Source organism: Glossina fuscipes, unplaced genomic scaffold (assembly GCF_014805625.2).
Source record: "Glossina fuscipes isolate IAEA_lab_2018 unplaced genomic scaffold, Yale_Gfus_2 3, whole genome shotgun sequence".
Lineage (NCBI taxonomy): Eukaryota > Metazoa > Arthropoda > Insecta > Diptera > Glossinidae > Glossina > Glossina fuscipes.
The window spans coordinates 641,471-655,652 of record NW_023998417.1 but is presented as its reverse complement, the minus strand read 5'-3'; the positions used below and the strand labels follow the sequence as shown (position 1 = coordinate 655,652).

At 27.9% G+C, this 14,182-nt stretch overlaps 1 protein-coding gene across 1 annotated transcript in view; it reads right to left on the bottom strand.

The window, feature by feature from the left end:
* Window positions 1–10,377: 10,377 nt before the first annotated feature.
* Window positions 10,378–14,182, bottom strand: part of LOC119634971 (sex determination protein fruitless) — a 441,512-nt gene continuing 437,707 nt past the window's right edge. The window contains exon 9 of the mRNA XM_038029446.1: window positions 10,378–10,910. Within this exon, the coding sequence (XP_037885374.1) occupies window positions 10,411–10,910 (500 nt within the window). The 3' untranslated portion in view covers window positions 10,378–10,410. The remainder of the gene's footprint in view (window positions 10,911–14,182) is intronic.

The following is a 14,182-nucleotide window of genomic DNA, read 5'->3' as shown; positions in this document are numbered from 1 at the left end:
GATTTCCAAATTTCAGATTCGTAGCGTTCTTTGCATTTTTGCTTCGGTTCTATTTAAAAGCTAGAAATTATGCAAAGGGAATGGAGAGAATGGAGAAGTGGAGACACAAGGGCCGCAGCTCATGCCTAATGTGAATATTTTTTTTTTTTTGCGGTCCCGAGAGATAAATCATCCACCTGGGGCATAATATGATGGGCAACTATATCTTCAGCAACGGCTACAGTGGCCATTTTTATCTTAATGCGTTCAAAAAGAAAGGAGAAAGGAGCAAATGAACCGGGAAGTTTTATAGCGTGGAATTTTTATTAAATTTTTCAATTTTTATGCGCTCTTTTCAGTTTACTTACATGTAGTTCTCTCGATATATATATTATTTTACTTACTTTAGTTCAAATTTTAAAATCGCCGGATACTTACGCTTTTATATAGATGGGCTGTGAAATTTTTACTTAGAAAAGGATTTCCAGAGAATTTACAAAAAAAAGTAAAACAAAAAAAAATAAATAAATGACTGAGTAAAAGAAAGTAAATACTAATAGGAATTGTGCTTCCAACTCTAGGGCTTTCAGTTTCTGTGATAATCTGTGTTAGAAGATTTATTCAGTGAAAGAAAAAAAATTTGTAATATATACATTTTTTTTAAAATAAATTTAATAAGTTTCTGATTTTTTTTTTTTTTTTTTTTTTTTTTTTGATTTGATATTTATTTATTGAGCTGCTTGCGAAAATCGCTCCATTTGATTTGAAAATGGAGAGATGGGTTTATTCTTATATGTATAATTATTTAGATAAAATTTAAAGGAAAAGATAAGATAAAGATAAACGATGCGTGTGTTTATTATATAAACTTTTGTGAATGTATTTCATCTTAATTATGGACTAGCGGGTTTAAGTAAAATTTCTACACTTAATAGTTTTCAAGTTTTTTTAGTTGGTTTTCCATTTCCATTTTTTCCTTTTTTTTTTCTATTTTATTCTAGGGATATATTTGGCTTCACTGCACGTACATATACATAAGTGTAAAAAATGACGAGGATATAAACCGTTTACATCTTGATGTGCACATATGTATGTTTAATACAGGAAAAAAAGTATATATGTCTGGTGTAATAAGTCAAGCGGTTATTTAAGTTAAGTTTGATTAATTTTTTATCTTTTTTTTTTTTTTTTTTTTTTTTTCTTTGCTGTTGTTACAATTATTTTAGGTGTGTGTTGGTTTATTGAAGAAGAAATAAAATAAGGCGAAAATAATAAAGTAAAGAAAAAACAAAAAATAAAAATTATTCAATTATTACCTAAAATGTATTTCACTACAATTTTGAAAAGACAGGAAATCAATCACCAAACGCATTTTTATACCCATCACTGAAGGAAGACTAAGTTTGCAATTGACTAACAATATCATCATCTATACATATATTGCTAGCGACTTTTGAAACAGGTATACGGATCTACGGAAGTCAGCTTTGCATGTCCATCTATCCGGAACACGAATTCTTTTTTCAATTCTAAAGATTAAACAAGAAAGAGATTGATACACTTGAAGCGGTAGACAGGCAAGGTAGCAAGGACCCACCCTTTCAGAGCATGTCAAGTTCAAGTTCACTTGCGCGTTAATGACAACGAATTTTGATATAATAACAATTCAAATTTTTTAGAAGAAATATGAAGCGACATATATCATAAGTGAACGTGTATCACCAATGTATTCATAAATCATGGACATGTACAGCCACAATGCCACATAAGCACAAGAAATGGGAAGTATGCATTCGTGCAATCAGATTTTCATCCAATTTTATCTCTGCGCCGGTTTGGATTAATAGGTCATCGTTCGGCTTGCCGATCAGTTCCATGAACAAAAATCTCTTAAGAAATTTTTTTATAATCGAGACGTGCGCTTAAAGCGTTGAGTATTCAAGATTCGGCCTCAGACGAACGTAAGCTTGTCTCTCTCTCTCTCTCTCTCTCGCTTTCATTTCTTTTCATTTTATATCCTTCTTTCATATTGAATTTTTTATTTTTTTTTTTAGTTTTATGTGTATGTTTTTAGGTAATTTTATGAAGTTTTAATTGTAGTGAATTTCTCGTACGCTTTCTTTTTTGAAAAGAACTCTTTAAAAATAAAAAAAAAATAAAAAATTATAGAAAGTTCGAGTATAAATTTTTTTTTTTTTAATATTTATTACATTTTTTATTTTTATTATAATTTTTTTGTTTTTTTTTTTTTTTTGGTACATATATATTAAATATATAGAATTTGTTTGAAAAATTGAAAAATTAAAGAAAGGTTTTTTTTATTTTTTATTTTACAAATTAATTTTGATATATACAATTAACATAGGTTAAAAGTCACATTATGAGCAAAAATTGGAGGCCATTTTAAAAAATTTTACGAATAAATTTTGTGTTAAATAATTTTTTTTTTTGTTCTTTTTTTAAATACATTTTGTGGATAAATTTTATGCCAAACTTTGAAAAATTTTGAAAAAAACTTTTTTAAAATAAAAATTTTAATTTTATACCCACGCCCGATTGATACGAGAGAGAAGCAGATTTATTACAGACATATTTATATTTGATCAGACAATGATTCCAAAATATTTCAGTCATGTCCGTCTGTCCATCCGTCCGTTAGCCTCATGCCATCAATAGAGGCCATCAAAAGGGAGAACTTAAGTTACAAAATATTGATTCAAAAGTGAGTTCAAGAAAAATGAAAACAAAAACGGTGAAGAAAAGAAATTTTTCAATATCTTGGGATTTACGGCAGATATTGTCTTTAAATTTTCCATTAATACATCTACGGTCTCTCTTCAGGAATCGTCACTTCCCCAAAGGCTCTCTGTGAGCGGGAAGCATAGCAAAAAACTAAAGATACTGAATAGATTGTTTGAAGAAGTTAGAATGACTACAGGGGTAAAGGCCCGAAACCGTTTCTGTTACTATAAACATTTCTTTTTGAAAGCATTGTCGATTGGCCAGTCGTTGACACGCCCGAACTAAGACAAAAGTTTGGTAATTTTGATATGTTTACTTGTGGTGGTGGGTGGTGGGTATCCAAGAATCGCCTAAAGCGATTAATAATTTTTTCACTTCTTAACGTGATTTGTTTTTGTTCTTAATAACATTTTTCCGAACATATATATCACATATAATTACATTTTTTTTCTTTTTGTAATTAAGAAATTTTCTTTTAAGGCCAAAAAAAAAAAAAAAAAAGTTAAATAAAATTTTGAATATCACAAAATGTTTAGAAAAAGAATTTGTTTATTTTCATATTTACTTTCCTTTTAGTTTCATTTTACACTTAATTTAGATATGAAAGAAATAAAAAAAAAAATAATATTTATTAATTACTATAAAAACACAAACAAATATAGGAAACATTTATATTTTCATTTAAAGCGAGTGTACCATTTCAAGTGAGGTTTGATGTATGTTTGTTTTACTTAAGAAAAAACATAATTTCTTTTCTTATTTATTTATTTATTTTTTTTTTACACTTTAGCAACTTGGCACTTTATTATGGTTTTATGGAAAAAATTAAAATTAAAAAAAAAATGACAAAAACGAAAAAACAAATCTTTGAAAAGTATTTAATTTACCTGAAAAGAGTAGAAAGCAATCATGACTCGTGAAAAATATCATCTTAACAAGCACTTGTGTTACGTAAAATTCAAAAAAAAAACAAAAAAAAAACATTAGATTTGAAAGAGTTGTAAAGTCTTTCCAACTAGAAACACTACAGTGGGGCACGGCACACCAATACCAATACCCTACATCAATTCGCTTAGTGCAGTTATTCATATAACGACTTTTTAAAATAAAGTTTCTTATAGGAAGTGATCGCAAAAGTGGTCTGATCCGAACCATTTTCATGTCGTCCTTTAGCGAAAATATGTCGGCGCATCAAACTTCATCATAATATCTCGAAAGTTGCGATCTGTAAGGTGAATGTAGGTAAAAAAGACGGACAGACGGACAGATAAGGTCAGATAGAGCTTGTATAGCGTACGTACACCTTAGAACTGAATGTCAATAAGAATAAGCAAACAAAAGAAACAATTTTTCATTCCTCGAAAGTTGCGATCTGTAAGGTGAATGTAGGTAAAAAAGACGGACAGACGGACAGATAAGGTCAGATAGAGCTTGTATAGCGTACGTACACCTTAGAACTGAATGTGAATAAGAATAAGCAAACAAAAGAAACAATTTTTCATTCCTATTGTGTGTAAAAAATGTTCTGCAGGCAAACAAAAATGATTTCCAGAGACAATTTCGCTTCTATATGAGTTTTCCACTCGCAATATTTCTTCTTCTTACTATCAATTATACAGGGTACTTTATCGTAGGACCCTATCACGTAACCATACTCATTATCAAATATATCGCTATTATGATGGACATTTTTTTCTTCCGTATGATTTCAACTGAACTTGATTGATATATGCGTAAATTTATTGGGGGATAGGGAACGCAGACGTTTTTAATTTCAGTCGCAATGGTCTATACCTAAATATGTGACATTGGGATGTGAGATGTGGGCAGTTTGTCCCATACATGGCTGGCTGAGTATTCACATTTTCGATGAAACCTACTAAAAATCGCTCCATCGCAAAGGACTATATATTTATGATTTTATATAACACTTGTTTTAAGTAGTGATTAGTTTACTTTCGGCTCGAAGATTTACAGAGGGCTAGACTTTTCATTCTATAGTAACACTTAACTTCCTGAAAATTCTACTTCGAGTTAAGTCGAAAAATGTGAAAAAGATTCGCGGCCCAATTGATGTGAATTGAGATATTGTAGAGTTTATGGAATACTTAAGCGTTCCATGACGTAAGGTTTGTTTTTAATTTGTTATATATTGTTTTTAATTTAAATATCACGTGATGTTTAGCTCCATAACTGGAAATAAAAAACTTTTGAAAAGGTCTACAACAAATATAGGTTAAAAGATAAGGAATTCATCGTAAAAGTCATTGTTGAATGATTTAATTTATGTAAAGAGTTTTCTTTTGAATTTTGAGCTTGTATAGGAGCTGAGCCAACCTGAGCAATCATAGAGTGCATAAGGATAGAATTTTGATTCTAAGATTTTCCGTGATAATGCATTTCGCAAACGGAAGACTTTGTTACTAAAACGTGAGCATTATTGCTTTGCACAGTGCAAAGCGAAAAGGAGGGAAACAAAAAAAAAAAAAACAAATTCAATTCTAATCTAATCAATTAACCGAAATCGATGTAGGGGATTGGAGAGATGCGATTATTTTACAACTCTTTTTTTTTCTTTTTTTTCTTCTGATAATGTTCGTTACTCTCTTATTACTTTTTAACAAGTGGAATTAAAATTTTTCGCCAATTTTGCAAAATTATGTGTGGTAATTATACTCTCAAAAATTAAAAATAAAAAAAAGAAAAAAAAAAAAAAACTAATTTAAAAAATATTTCCATAATTACTCTAAAATGATTTATTATGAACAAATATCAAAAGAGGAATTCTGTAGGTGAAGGCATATAACATTAAGTTTGTAATTACAAACAAAATTACAATTCCGTCAAGTTAACGGGATCTCTTGAATTGCCTGATTAGTATTCAGTCGATCGGTTTTATAGATCAGTTGATTTTTTTTTTCTTTGCCTTAAGTATAAAAATAATATTGAGTTACACTCTACAGAATTTCTCTGAGGACAGCTCTCTTAAGGAGAAAAAGAAGGAAAAAAAAAAAAATAAAAAAAATAAAGTAAACATAGCATCTGTTAACAGTGAATACAAACTAAGTTTACTAAAACATTATTACAATTAAAAAATTTTTTTTTTTTTTTTTTTGTTTTTGTGTTTTGTATTTCGCATTTAATAAACATTTTAATTATAACTTTAATTAATTGTAATTTTTATTTTTTTATTTATTTAATTTTTTTAATGAACAAAAACTTAAACAAAATTTATTAATTAAAATAATTAAAACTGAAATGCATTTGAGGTATATTGACGTTTGTTTATAGTTGTTGTTGTTGTTGTGTTGTCATTGTCGTTTAAACAAAATTTAATATTAAAAATTAACAAAGAAAGAAAAAAATTTATAATAAAAATTAACTTTGTTATTACATTATTATTTAAATAATAAAGATACACTAAAAACTTAACAACAAAATAAAAAAAAATAAAAATATATATATATATATATAAATATATATATATATGTATAAATGAAAAAAGAAAAAAAAGATAACAAAGAAAAAATTCTTTTTATTCATTATTAAGCTTTTATGTAGAAAACAGCCCTATATTGTTTTAATTAAAGTTACATATATATAATTTTTTTTTTTTTTTTTTTTTTTTTAGGATATATAAGAAAAAAAAAAATTTAAAAGAAACGAAACTTAACACTTAATTGAAATAGTTTTGCAAAGATGGAGTTGTTTAAGTTGTTTAAGAGAAAAAAAAAAAAGACAAAAAATTGATGATGAGTTTAAGTTTCAAGTTTATGAAATTAATTTATAATATTTTAGTAGAGAGAACATGAGTACTCTACACAAAGATAAACATGAACGACCGCTTATCGGTATGAAGTCAGGGAATAGCGTGCGGGTTTATAGCTTAAAAGACTCAATGTGACGAAACACTTCTTTTCATTTATATATGCGAGTATTAGCCCATTCGGCATTTGGTGTAATAATATTTTTATATAGAGAAGGTATAATACATTTGCCATTCCATTTGCGACACTTACTTAACTATAGCAATAACATTTAGGAACGTTTGAAAGCTTCAATACATCTGGCCTTCAAACTTCGAAACGTATACAAAAGCCCCAACTGCTAAAAAGAAACTTGAAGCGACCACGGAAATAAGCGAACGAAGTGTTCGAAGAGTTTGCAATAATTTGAAGTAAATAACTTTATGACCGGGAAAGGTATCGCTGCGCTACAGTTGCGATTACAGAAAAACATTTTTCGAACAACAAAATATGCTTTAAATAACGACCCCGAGAGTGTACAAATTATGCTAAATGGCGAATATGTAATACAAAACCTGCTCAATAAGTTGGCAGGATGTGAGCTGTTGCGGGCCCTATGCTATGTTTTGCTCACTATTGATGCTTTGTTCATTTTCAGGATGAATATTATGCTCATTCCGAAATATAACCTCCTCAGCAGATTTTTGTGTTTTCGATCGCTTTGGAGGATTTCCGTCGGTTGCTACCCACACAGCTTAGCGCCGAATCGAGTGCAGCGTGTAGTGCTTAGATCATATTTCATCCATTACCACATAATGCATGAAACAATATACACAGCTCCAAAGACGTTATAGTTTCTGGTCAAAAGTGGGTAAGGTTGCCAGCCACTTCCAACAGAGCTTTCTCGTGGGCAAACGTTCTTACAGAATGCTGGAATTTTTGATTTCTTTACGCCGTCACTTTTGATATCTTTAGGCCATCACTTGTCATTCCTCCAATATGATGTGCTACACTTTTTTAAAGTGTTTGAAATTCGGGCGAACAGTCTATTGAGTATCATTGGTGTTCGTACGACTGCGTTGACAATTAGGAAGCCATTTCTCTACTATTGGGATTTTCGATTCGAAACAGACTAAAAGCAGACATAATGTTGATGAGTATTGAAAATCAGTTCCGCTTCTTTTCGGCTTACATTCAAAAGCATCTGTATGTAAATTATACCTTCCCACAAGTACACTTCAGGTGTCTGTCAGGTGTCGCCTTTGGAATGACAAAGCTTTGAAATTGAATATTTTTTCAAGTTACTTAAATGCAATGGAATTTTATTGAGCAGCAGCTAAGTGAAAAGTACTGTTTTGTTGTCATAATTCTGGCTAACAGCTAAATCCTAATTTAATAGAGTTTGTATGTATGTATATCTGCTATTGGCTCTTGGACATAAAAAAAATTTTTATTTATTTTTTATTTTTTTTATTTTTTTATTTTTTTTGTTAATATATTATACCGTATTTTGTATATACTCTCTCTCTATATATTAGTTAGGCATTTATTTACTGCTTGTATTTAAACAGAAGAAACCGTATTAGTTAATAAGTTTTATATCTTTTTTTTTTTTTTGTTGCTTTGTTTAGCAATCATTGCAAAATTGTTTTCTTTGCCGTGAAACCATTTAATTTTGTGTATTTACTTTTTGATTTTTTTTTCTTTTTTTTTTTTTTGTTTAGAAAAATGTTGTATATTTTCATATACATATATAGTATTATACATACTATTATTTACAGATTTAGAAGAAAAAAAACTTTTATTTATTTACTTGCTATTATTATTATTATTATTATTATTTTTTTTTTTTTTTATGCTTAAGAACTTACATTAAAAGCTGCAGCAGCTTAAATGACACACATATGAAAAAAAACTTTTTTTTTTTGTTAAGATTTTTAATTTCACTTTTTTTTTTTTTTTTTTTTTTTTAAAAATTTAAAGTTTTTGGTTTTTGTTGGTTTTGGTTTTATATTTTTATATTATTGTTATTTCCTTTTTTTTTTTTTTGCTTTTAAATTGTTTTATTTACTTTGGATATTGCTGTCGATTAAGGACAATTTAAAAAAAGAAAAAAAAAAAAATCCAAGCTTACAAGAGAGAAATAAAATATTAAACGAATTTAAATATGTAACGGAGAATGTTTGTTAAGGTATTACATGACGATAAGTACTTTTCTGCTTACTGCGTTTCACGCCTTTTTCTTGCTCTTTGCAAATTTTTTCTTCTATCAACCGCTGCCCTATGTTGTTAGTTTGTGAAAATACCCGGTTATACTCGCAAAACTAAGCAAGGAGCTAAAGGGTTAAGTTATGAGCTCCGACACGTATCTATTTGAAATTTTGGTGCAAATATTCACAAGTAGGATCTATTCATATGAAAGATGACCGTTTGACACGTCCTGATACAAATTTATACAAACATTTATTCATAAATCGCTGTATAGCTGTCGATATCGAGTCACAGTGGGTTTGCAGCTGGTCACAGGTGCGCATTTTACTTTCCATCGAATGAAAAATTTTTCGACCGTAAAATTACTGTTCAGTAATACGTACGTAATTATGATCCAGTTTACTCAATATTGATAGACATACACCGACTAAAGCTTGAACAGATAACTGCTGCTTGCAATGTATACGTGAATACCCCTTGTCCCTTGAACGAGTATAGGCCCCGCTATCGCAGATTTTTTGCTTAGGCAAAGGTAAACTTTCTTGGATATACATATTTTATAATCGTTCGAAAAGGCAGTCCACGTAACAAGCATTACTTGAACATTGTGACACTTAGACTAAGATTGAGAGTGAAGTAGTAATGCGAAGAAATCGAAATATATTTTTTGATACTAGTTGAGTAGGAGAAGTGTTCAAGTTTCATTTTCTTTTTATTATTATTATTATTATTATTATTGTTTCGATCAAAGAAGTAACTTTTAGGGCTAAAAGTAGGATCAATACTAGTAACTAAAGTTTTATGAAATGTTTCTCCTGATAGCTTTAGATTTTTTTTTTTTTTTTATGCTAATTGAGTTATTTATTTTCTAATAACGCGTTATTCTATTTTGTTTTTTTTTTTTGGTATGCGGCAATTATCGTATTTAACTTCTATTGTTTTTGCAACTTTTTAAGGAAATTAAAAAAAAAATAAAAATTTTCCATTAAATGCACGGAGGTTTGGTTGTTAAACTGATTAGTGATTTTTCTCATATATATATATACACATAAACTACAATACAGTTGAAATTATTTTTTAATATTTTTTTTTTTTTTAACTTAAACAATTTTACAATTTTTATGACATCGTTTGTGATTATTTTTGTTGACGATAACATTTTAAGTAAAAAAACCATATTTAAAACAAACAAAAAAAAAAAAAAAATTATATTTATTAAGGCTTTTGTTGTTATTTTAGTTTTAAATGTTTCTTTTTTTTTTTTTGTTTCTATTTTAATTAGTGCTAAGCGAAGACAAAGAAGAGAAAAAACTTGTTTTTAATAATATTAATAAATGTAGTAGTAGTGTTTTAAGGTATTTTTCATTATTAAAAAACAAAAAAAAAAAAAAAAATTTTTTTTAAAATATCTTTACAACATTGCTCGCATGCAAGTAAATATACTTTTTGCATTTATATGATGTATACAAACATGTACGCTACGTATATGTTTTAGGAATCACTGTACATATTATATCCATCAATTTGTTTGAGTGTATGCATGATTGTTGTTGTATGTTATGTTTTATGCTACGTTATATATATATTTTATATATGTTGGTATATATGTGTTTGCAGTAATTTGTGTGTTTGTGTGTGTATATATATGTGTGTGTGTATGTGTGTGTGTGTATGCAATTTAGAAAAAATTTTTATTGAATTGCTAAAATTCGAAGCAATAATTCATTCGTTCTTACAGTGTTGAGCTGAGCTTGATAAGATGTTCAGGATGTTTAACCCTTAAATGCGAGCGTAACGTGTCAATGCGACTATATGTGGCCGGGCAATACGGGCATAGGGATCGTTGAGCGGTATGCGAATGAAAATGATGCCAACGATTCGTTACCTCTTTGCCACAGGAACGGCAACGCCACATTGTACCAGGATCACGGGACGGCGTAAACATATTATGATAAGACATTTGATGATGGGAATTATCGCGCATTGTCGTACCAATTGCCGGTGATTGATTTAAATTATGATGACCTCTTATCCCATGATGATGATGATGATGATGATGATGATGACCACCATTGCTACTGCTGCGTATATAATCCAAACGATATTCGTTTTTTAATGCAGCACTTAAATGCATGCCGAATGCATGATGTGACGGTGGTGGCGGCGATGTCGACAATGGTGTAGATGAAGCCGTCGACAACGGTGTCGAAAGATGATGTCGTCCCTCTAGTCCTGTAACCAATGAAAAGAGAACACACACCACACAAGGGGGCGAACATCAGCCCAAGAGAAATAAACATAAGGGGGGAAAAATAGTCTTTTTTTTTTTTTTTCTTTTTCTTTGTTTTTGCTTTTTTTTTTTTGGACGTTTTATGTTTGCTTTGCAGTGTAAAACAATAGTTATAACATATAAATTGTATTTGCTGTAGCCTATTGATATAATAATTCTGATGACACAGAGATAGATGCGAGAAAAAAAAAAAAATAAAAAAAATATGATATAAGATATGAAATATAATTAACTTAAAGTAATAATTATATTTATTTTCCTTTTTTCTATTTTACAAGTGAAAGAAAATTTCATTAAAAAAAATTATTATTTATGTTTCTAGTATGTCTAGTGTTCGAAAAAGAATACGTTTCGGAGAAACAATTCAGAGGTTTTTTATACGCATCATCGAACCGTGAGAGTATATTACGTCTGTCAACCCCTTTTCTAACACTTATTAGACAGCACATTTCATGTTTAGATGACTGAGATAGAAATCCGACACTTGCGGCATACGAAATGGGGGCGTGATGCTTTCACAACCACATCTAATTCAAAAGTCTGGTACAAAGATTTGCTTGTGCCAGTTAAAGGCCTAAATGCATAAATTTTTCAATCCTAATAATCACTTCACGATGGTAGACACAAAAGATTCTCTCTAAATTTCTTAGTTATTTAATTTAACCCTAACTTCTTTAACTATCACTTTCAACTTTGAACTTGAGTTTTTTCATTTCGAAAAATATGTGGCCCTTATTTCGTCTGAAATATTTAGATGAATAAACAAATTTAATATATAAGCAAAAATAGTTACGAGACTAAGTGTGCAATTATTTGTTAAGAGTCATCTCTATTACCCCGTAAAGGACCCTTAAACGCACTAACCGTGCCAAAGAAAAAAGAAATCTATGAAAATCATAAATTTGACGTAATTTAACTTTTGACTTTAATTCGTTGATGTTAAGCTCCAAAAATTAACAGGTAGGTAATTGTAATAAATTGAAACCAAAGGTTTACTGAATTCTTAGTTTTTTTCATTATTAGGCAACGATAGATAGATACTGTCTTCAATCTTTTTTTTTTTATAAATTTAATAAAAAATATTTTATATAAAACAACAATTTCAGGCAAGGTTTTAATTGAAATATTTTAATTAACCTAATTTAGGTAAAATTCTTTGGATAGAGTTTTTTTGCGTGGAATAAATCAAAAATCAACTTTTTCGACAGAAAATACATTTTAGATAAGACATGTTATGGGCATATTTTACATAAGACATTTTAAATAAAAATGTTAGATAACTTTTTTTTTTCGGTTTCGCATCAAATATTTTAAAAGTGAAAGTATGAATATTTCACTAAAATGATTTTTAAGGGGAAAATATTGTAAAATTTCTTAGATAAGATATTTATAAATTTTTAAATGGAATTTTATACGGGAACACACAGCTCGAAATATTCCAGGTAAAATAATTACTGGTGAAAGAATTTCATCTAATACATGTATAAGAAATAGCAATTGCAGGTAAACACTTTACAGGTAAGCGGTACCCATGTGATAAAATTTCATATAAAGAAATCTGAATTGAAGGTAAAAGTTATGCCCAAAACGTTTACGGCACCAGTTTGATTTTGGGGCGTAGTTGATAAAACCTTACTTATAAAGGAACCACTAGGTCAAATAATTTAGATAAAATTTAAAGTTAAAAAAAAAAGTGAGACATTTTTTTTTTTTCTTTGATTAGAAATAAAAATTTGACGATATCGGATTTAAGGCAATTATTATAAGTAATAAATTTTAATGTTTAGTATTTATCTTTGCTTTCTCTTGCGTTGTTAATCGGGTTTGGTAAGTCAATTTAATTTCGCTTTCGAATCAATTGTTTTTATAACATGGCATGGGTCAAATTTTTTTTTTTTAAAGTTTAATCTTATATTTTTTTTTAGCATAAATTAAAGTTTATCTAACAAAATCCTTATATAAAATGTAAATATAATAAAAATAAACTAAAAAAAAAAAAAATTATTCTTTATAAACGTATGAATACATATATATGTAAAAAAAAGAAAATGTATAGAATTAATTTTAAAATCATTATTATATATATTTAGGTATGAAATGGGTTAATATTTTGTTTACTTACATTCCAGCGTGCATTACCGTAGTCAACTGATATTAATTATAAAATTTATATAATATAGCTTTTTTTTTTTAATGTATATATTTATAAATAAATTGAAAAAAAAAACCCAAAAAATGCCTCCATTGATATACGAGCTCGTTTCACTTTTCTTTTTTTTGCTTTTTTAAGTTTTAATTAATATTAGTTACAAATATTTATACGGAGCGACGCTTTGTTTTTTAAAGAAAATAAAAATTATATAATAAAAAAAAATTAATAAATAAATTCGCAGAAATATTTTGCGTTGTTCTTTATTTTTTTTTTTTTTTTTTTTTGGGTGTAACAACGCCGGGGCGAACTTTAATGGATTTATTATAAAAATATTAATACTTACTTATATATGTGTATGGAAAAGGTCTACTAAGAAGGGTAGACGATGAAATATGTAAAAGAAATGTATGTAAACACACTTAAAATAAAATTTTGTAGTTATGCGCAAAAAAATATAAAAAAAAAAAAAAAAAAAAAAAATAACAGAGAAAATAATAATCAAAAGAAATTAAATTAAAATAAAATTACAGGAAATAAGGCCGTGTGTGTCTAAAAATCAACTCAAACCCTAGTTGGAAGCACAATATTTTATTTTCAATCATTCCACTAAAGAAATATTTTATTAAATAGTTCATAAAGAAAAGAAAAAAAAATACTTTTTTTCTTGGTTTAAAGGATAACCCATTTTATTCAGTTTTTTTTTTTTTTGTTTGCTTGTAACGTTGTGTGTTGTTATTGTGGTTACGTTTTATTGAAACAAAAAAAAAACTGTTTTTAAACTCAAAATTATAAAAAAAAATTTTTTTTTTTTTAAATTGTTTCTAACTGTTTTTGTGTATGAATTATTAAAAATAATTTAATATGTTTTGAATTTTAAACTTTTTTATTATTTTTATTTATTTATTTAAATTATTCATTAATTTTTTTTTTTTATGTTGTATTTTCTATAACAAATGCTTAAATTTTTTGTTTTTCTGTTTTTTATATTTTCATTAACTTTTGTTATAATCATTAGAAAACTTAACTTAATTATAAATAAAAATTTCTTTAAAAAAGTTTCAT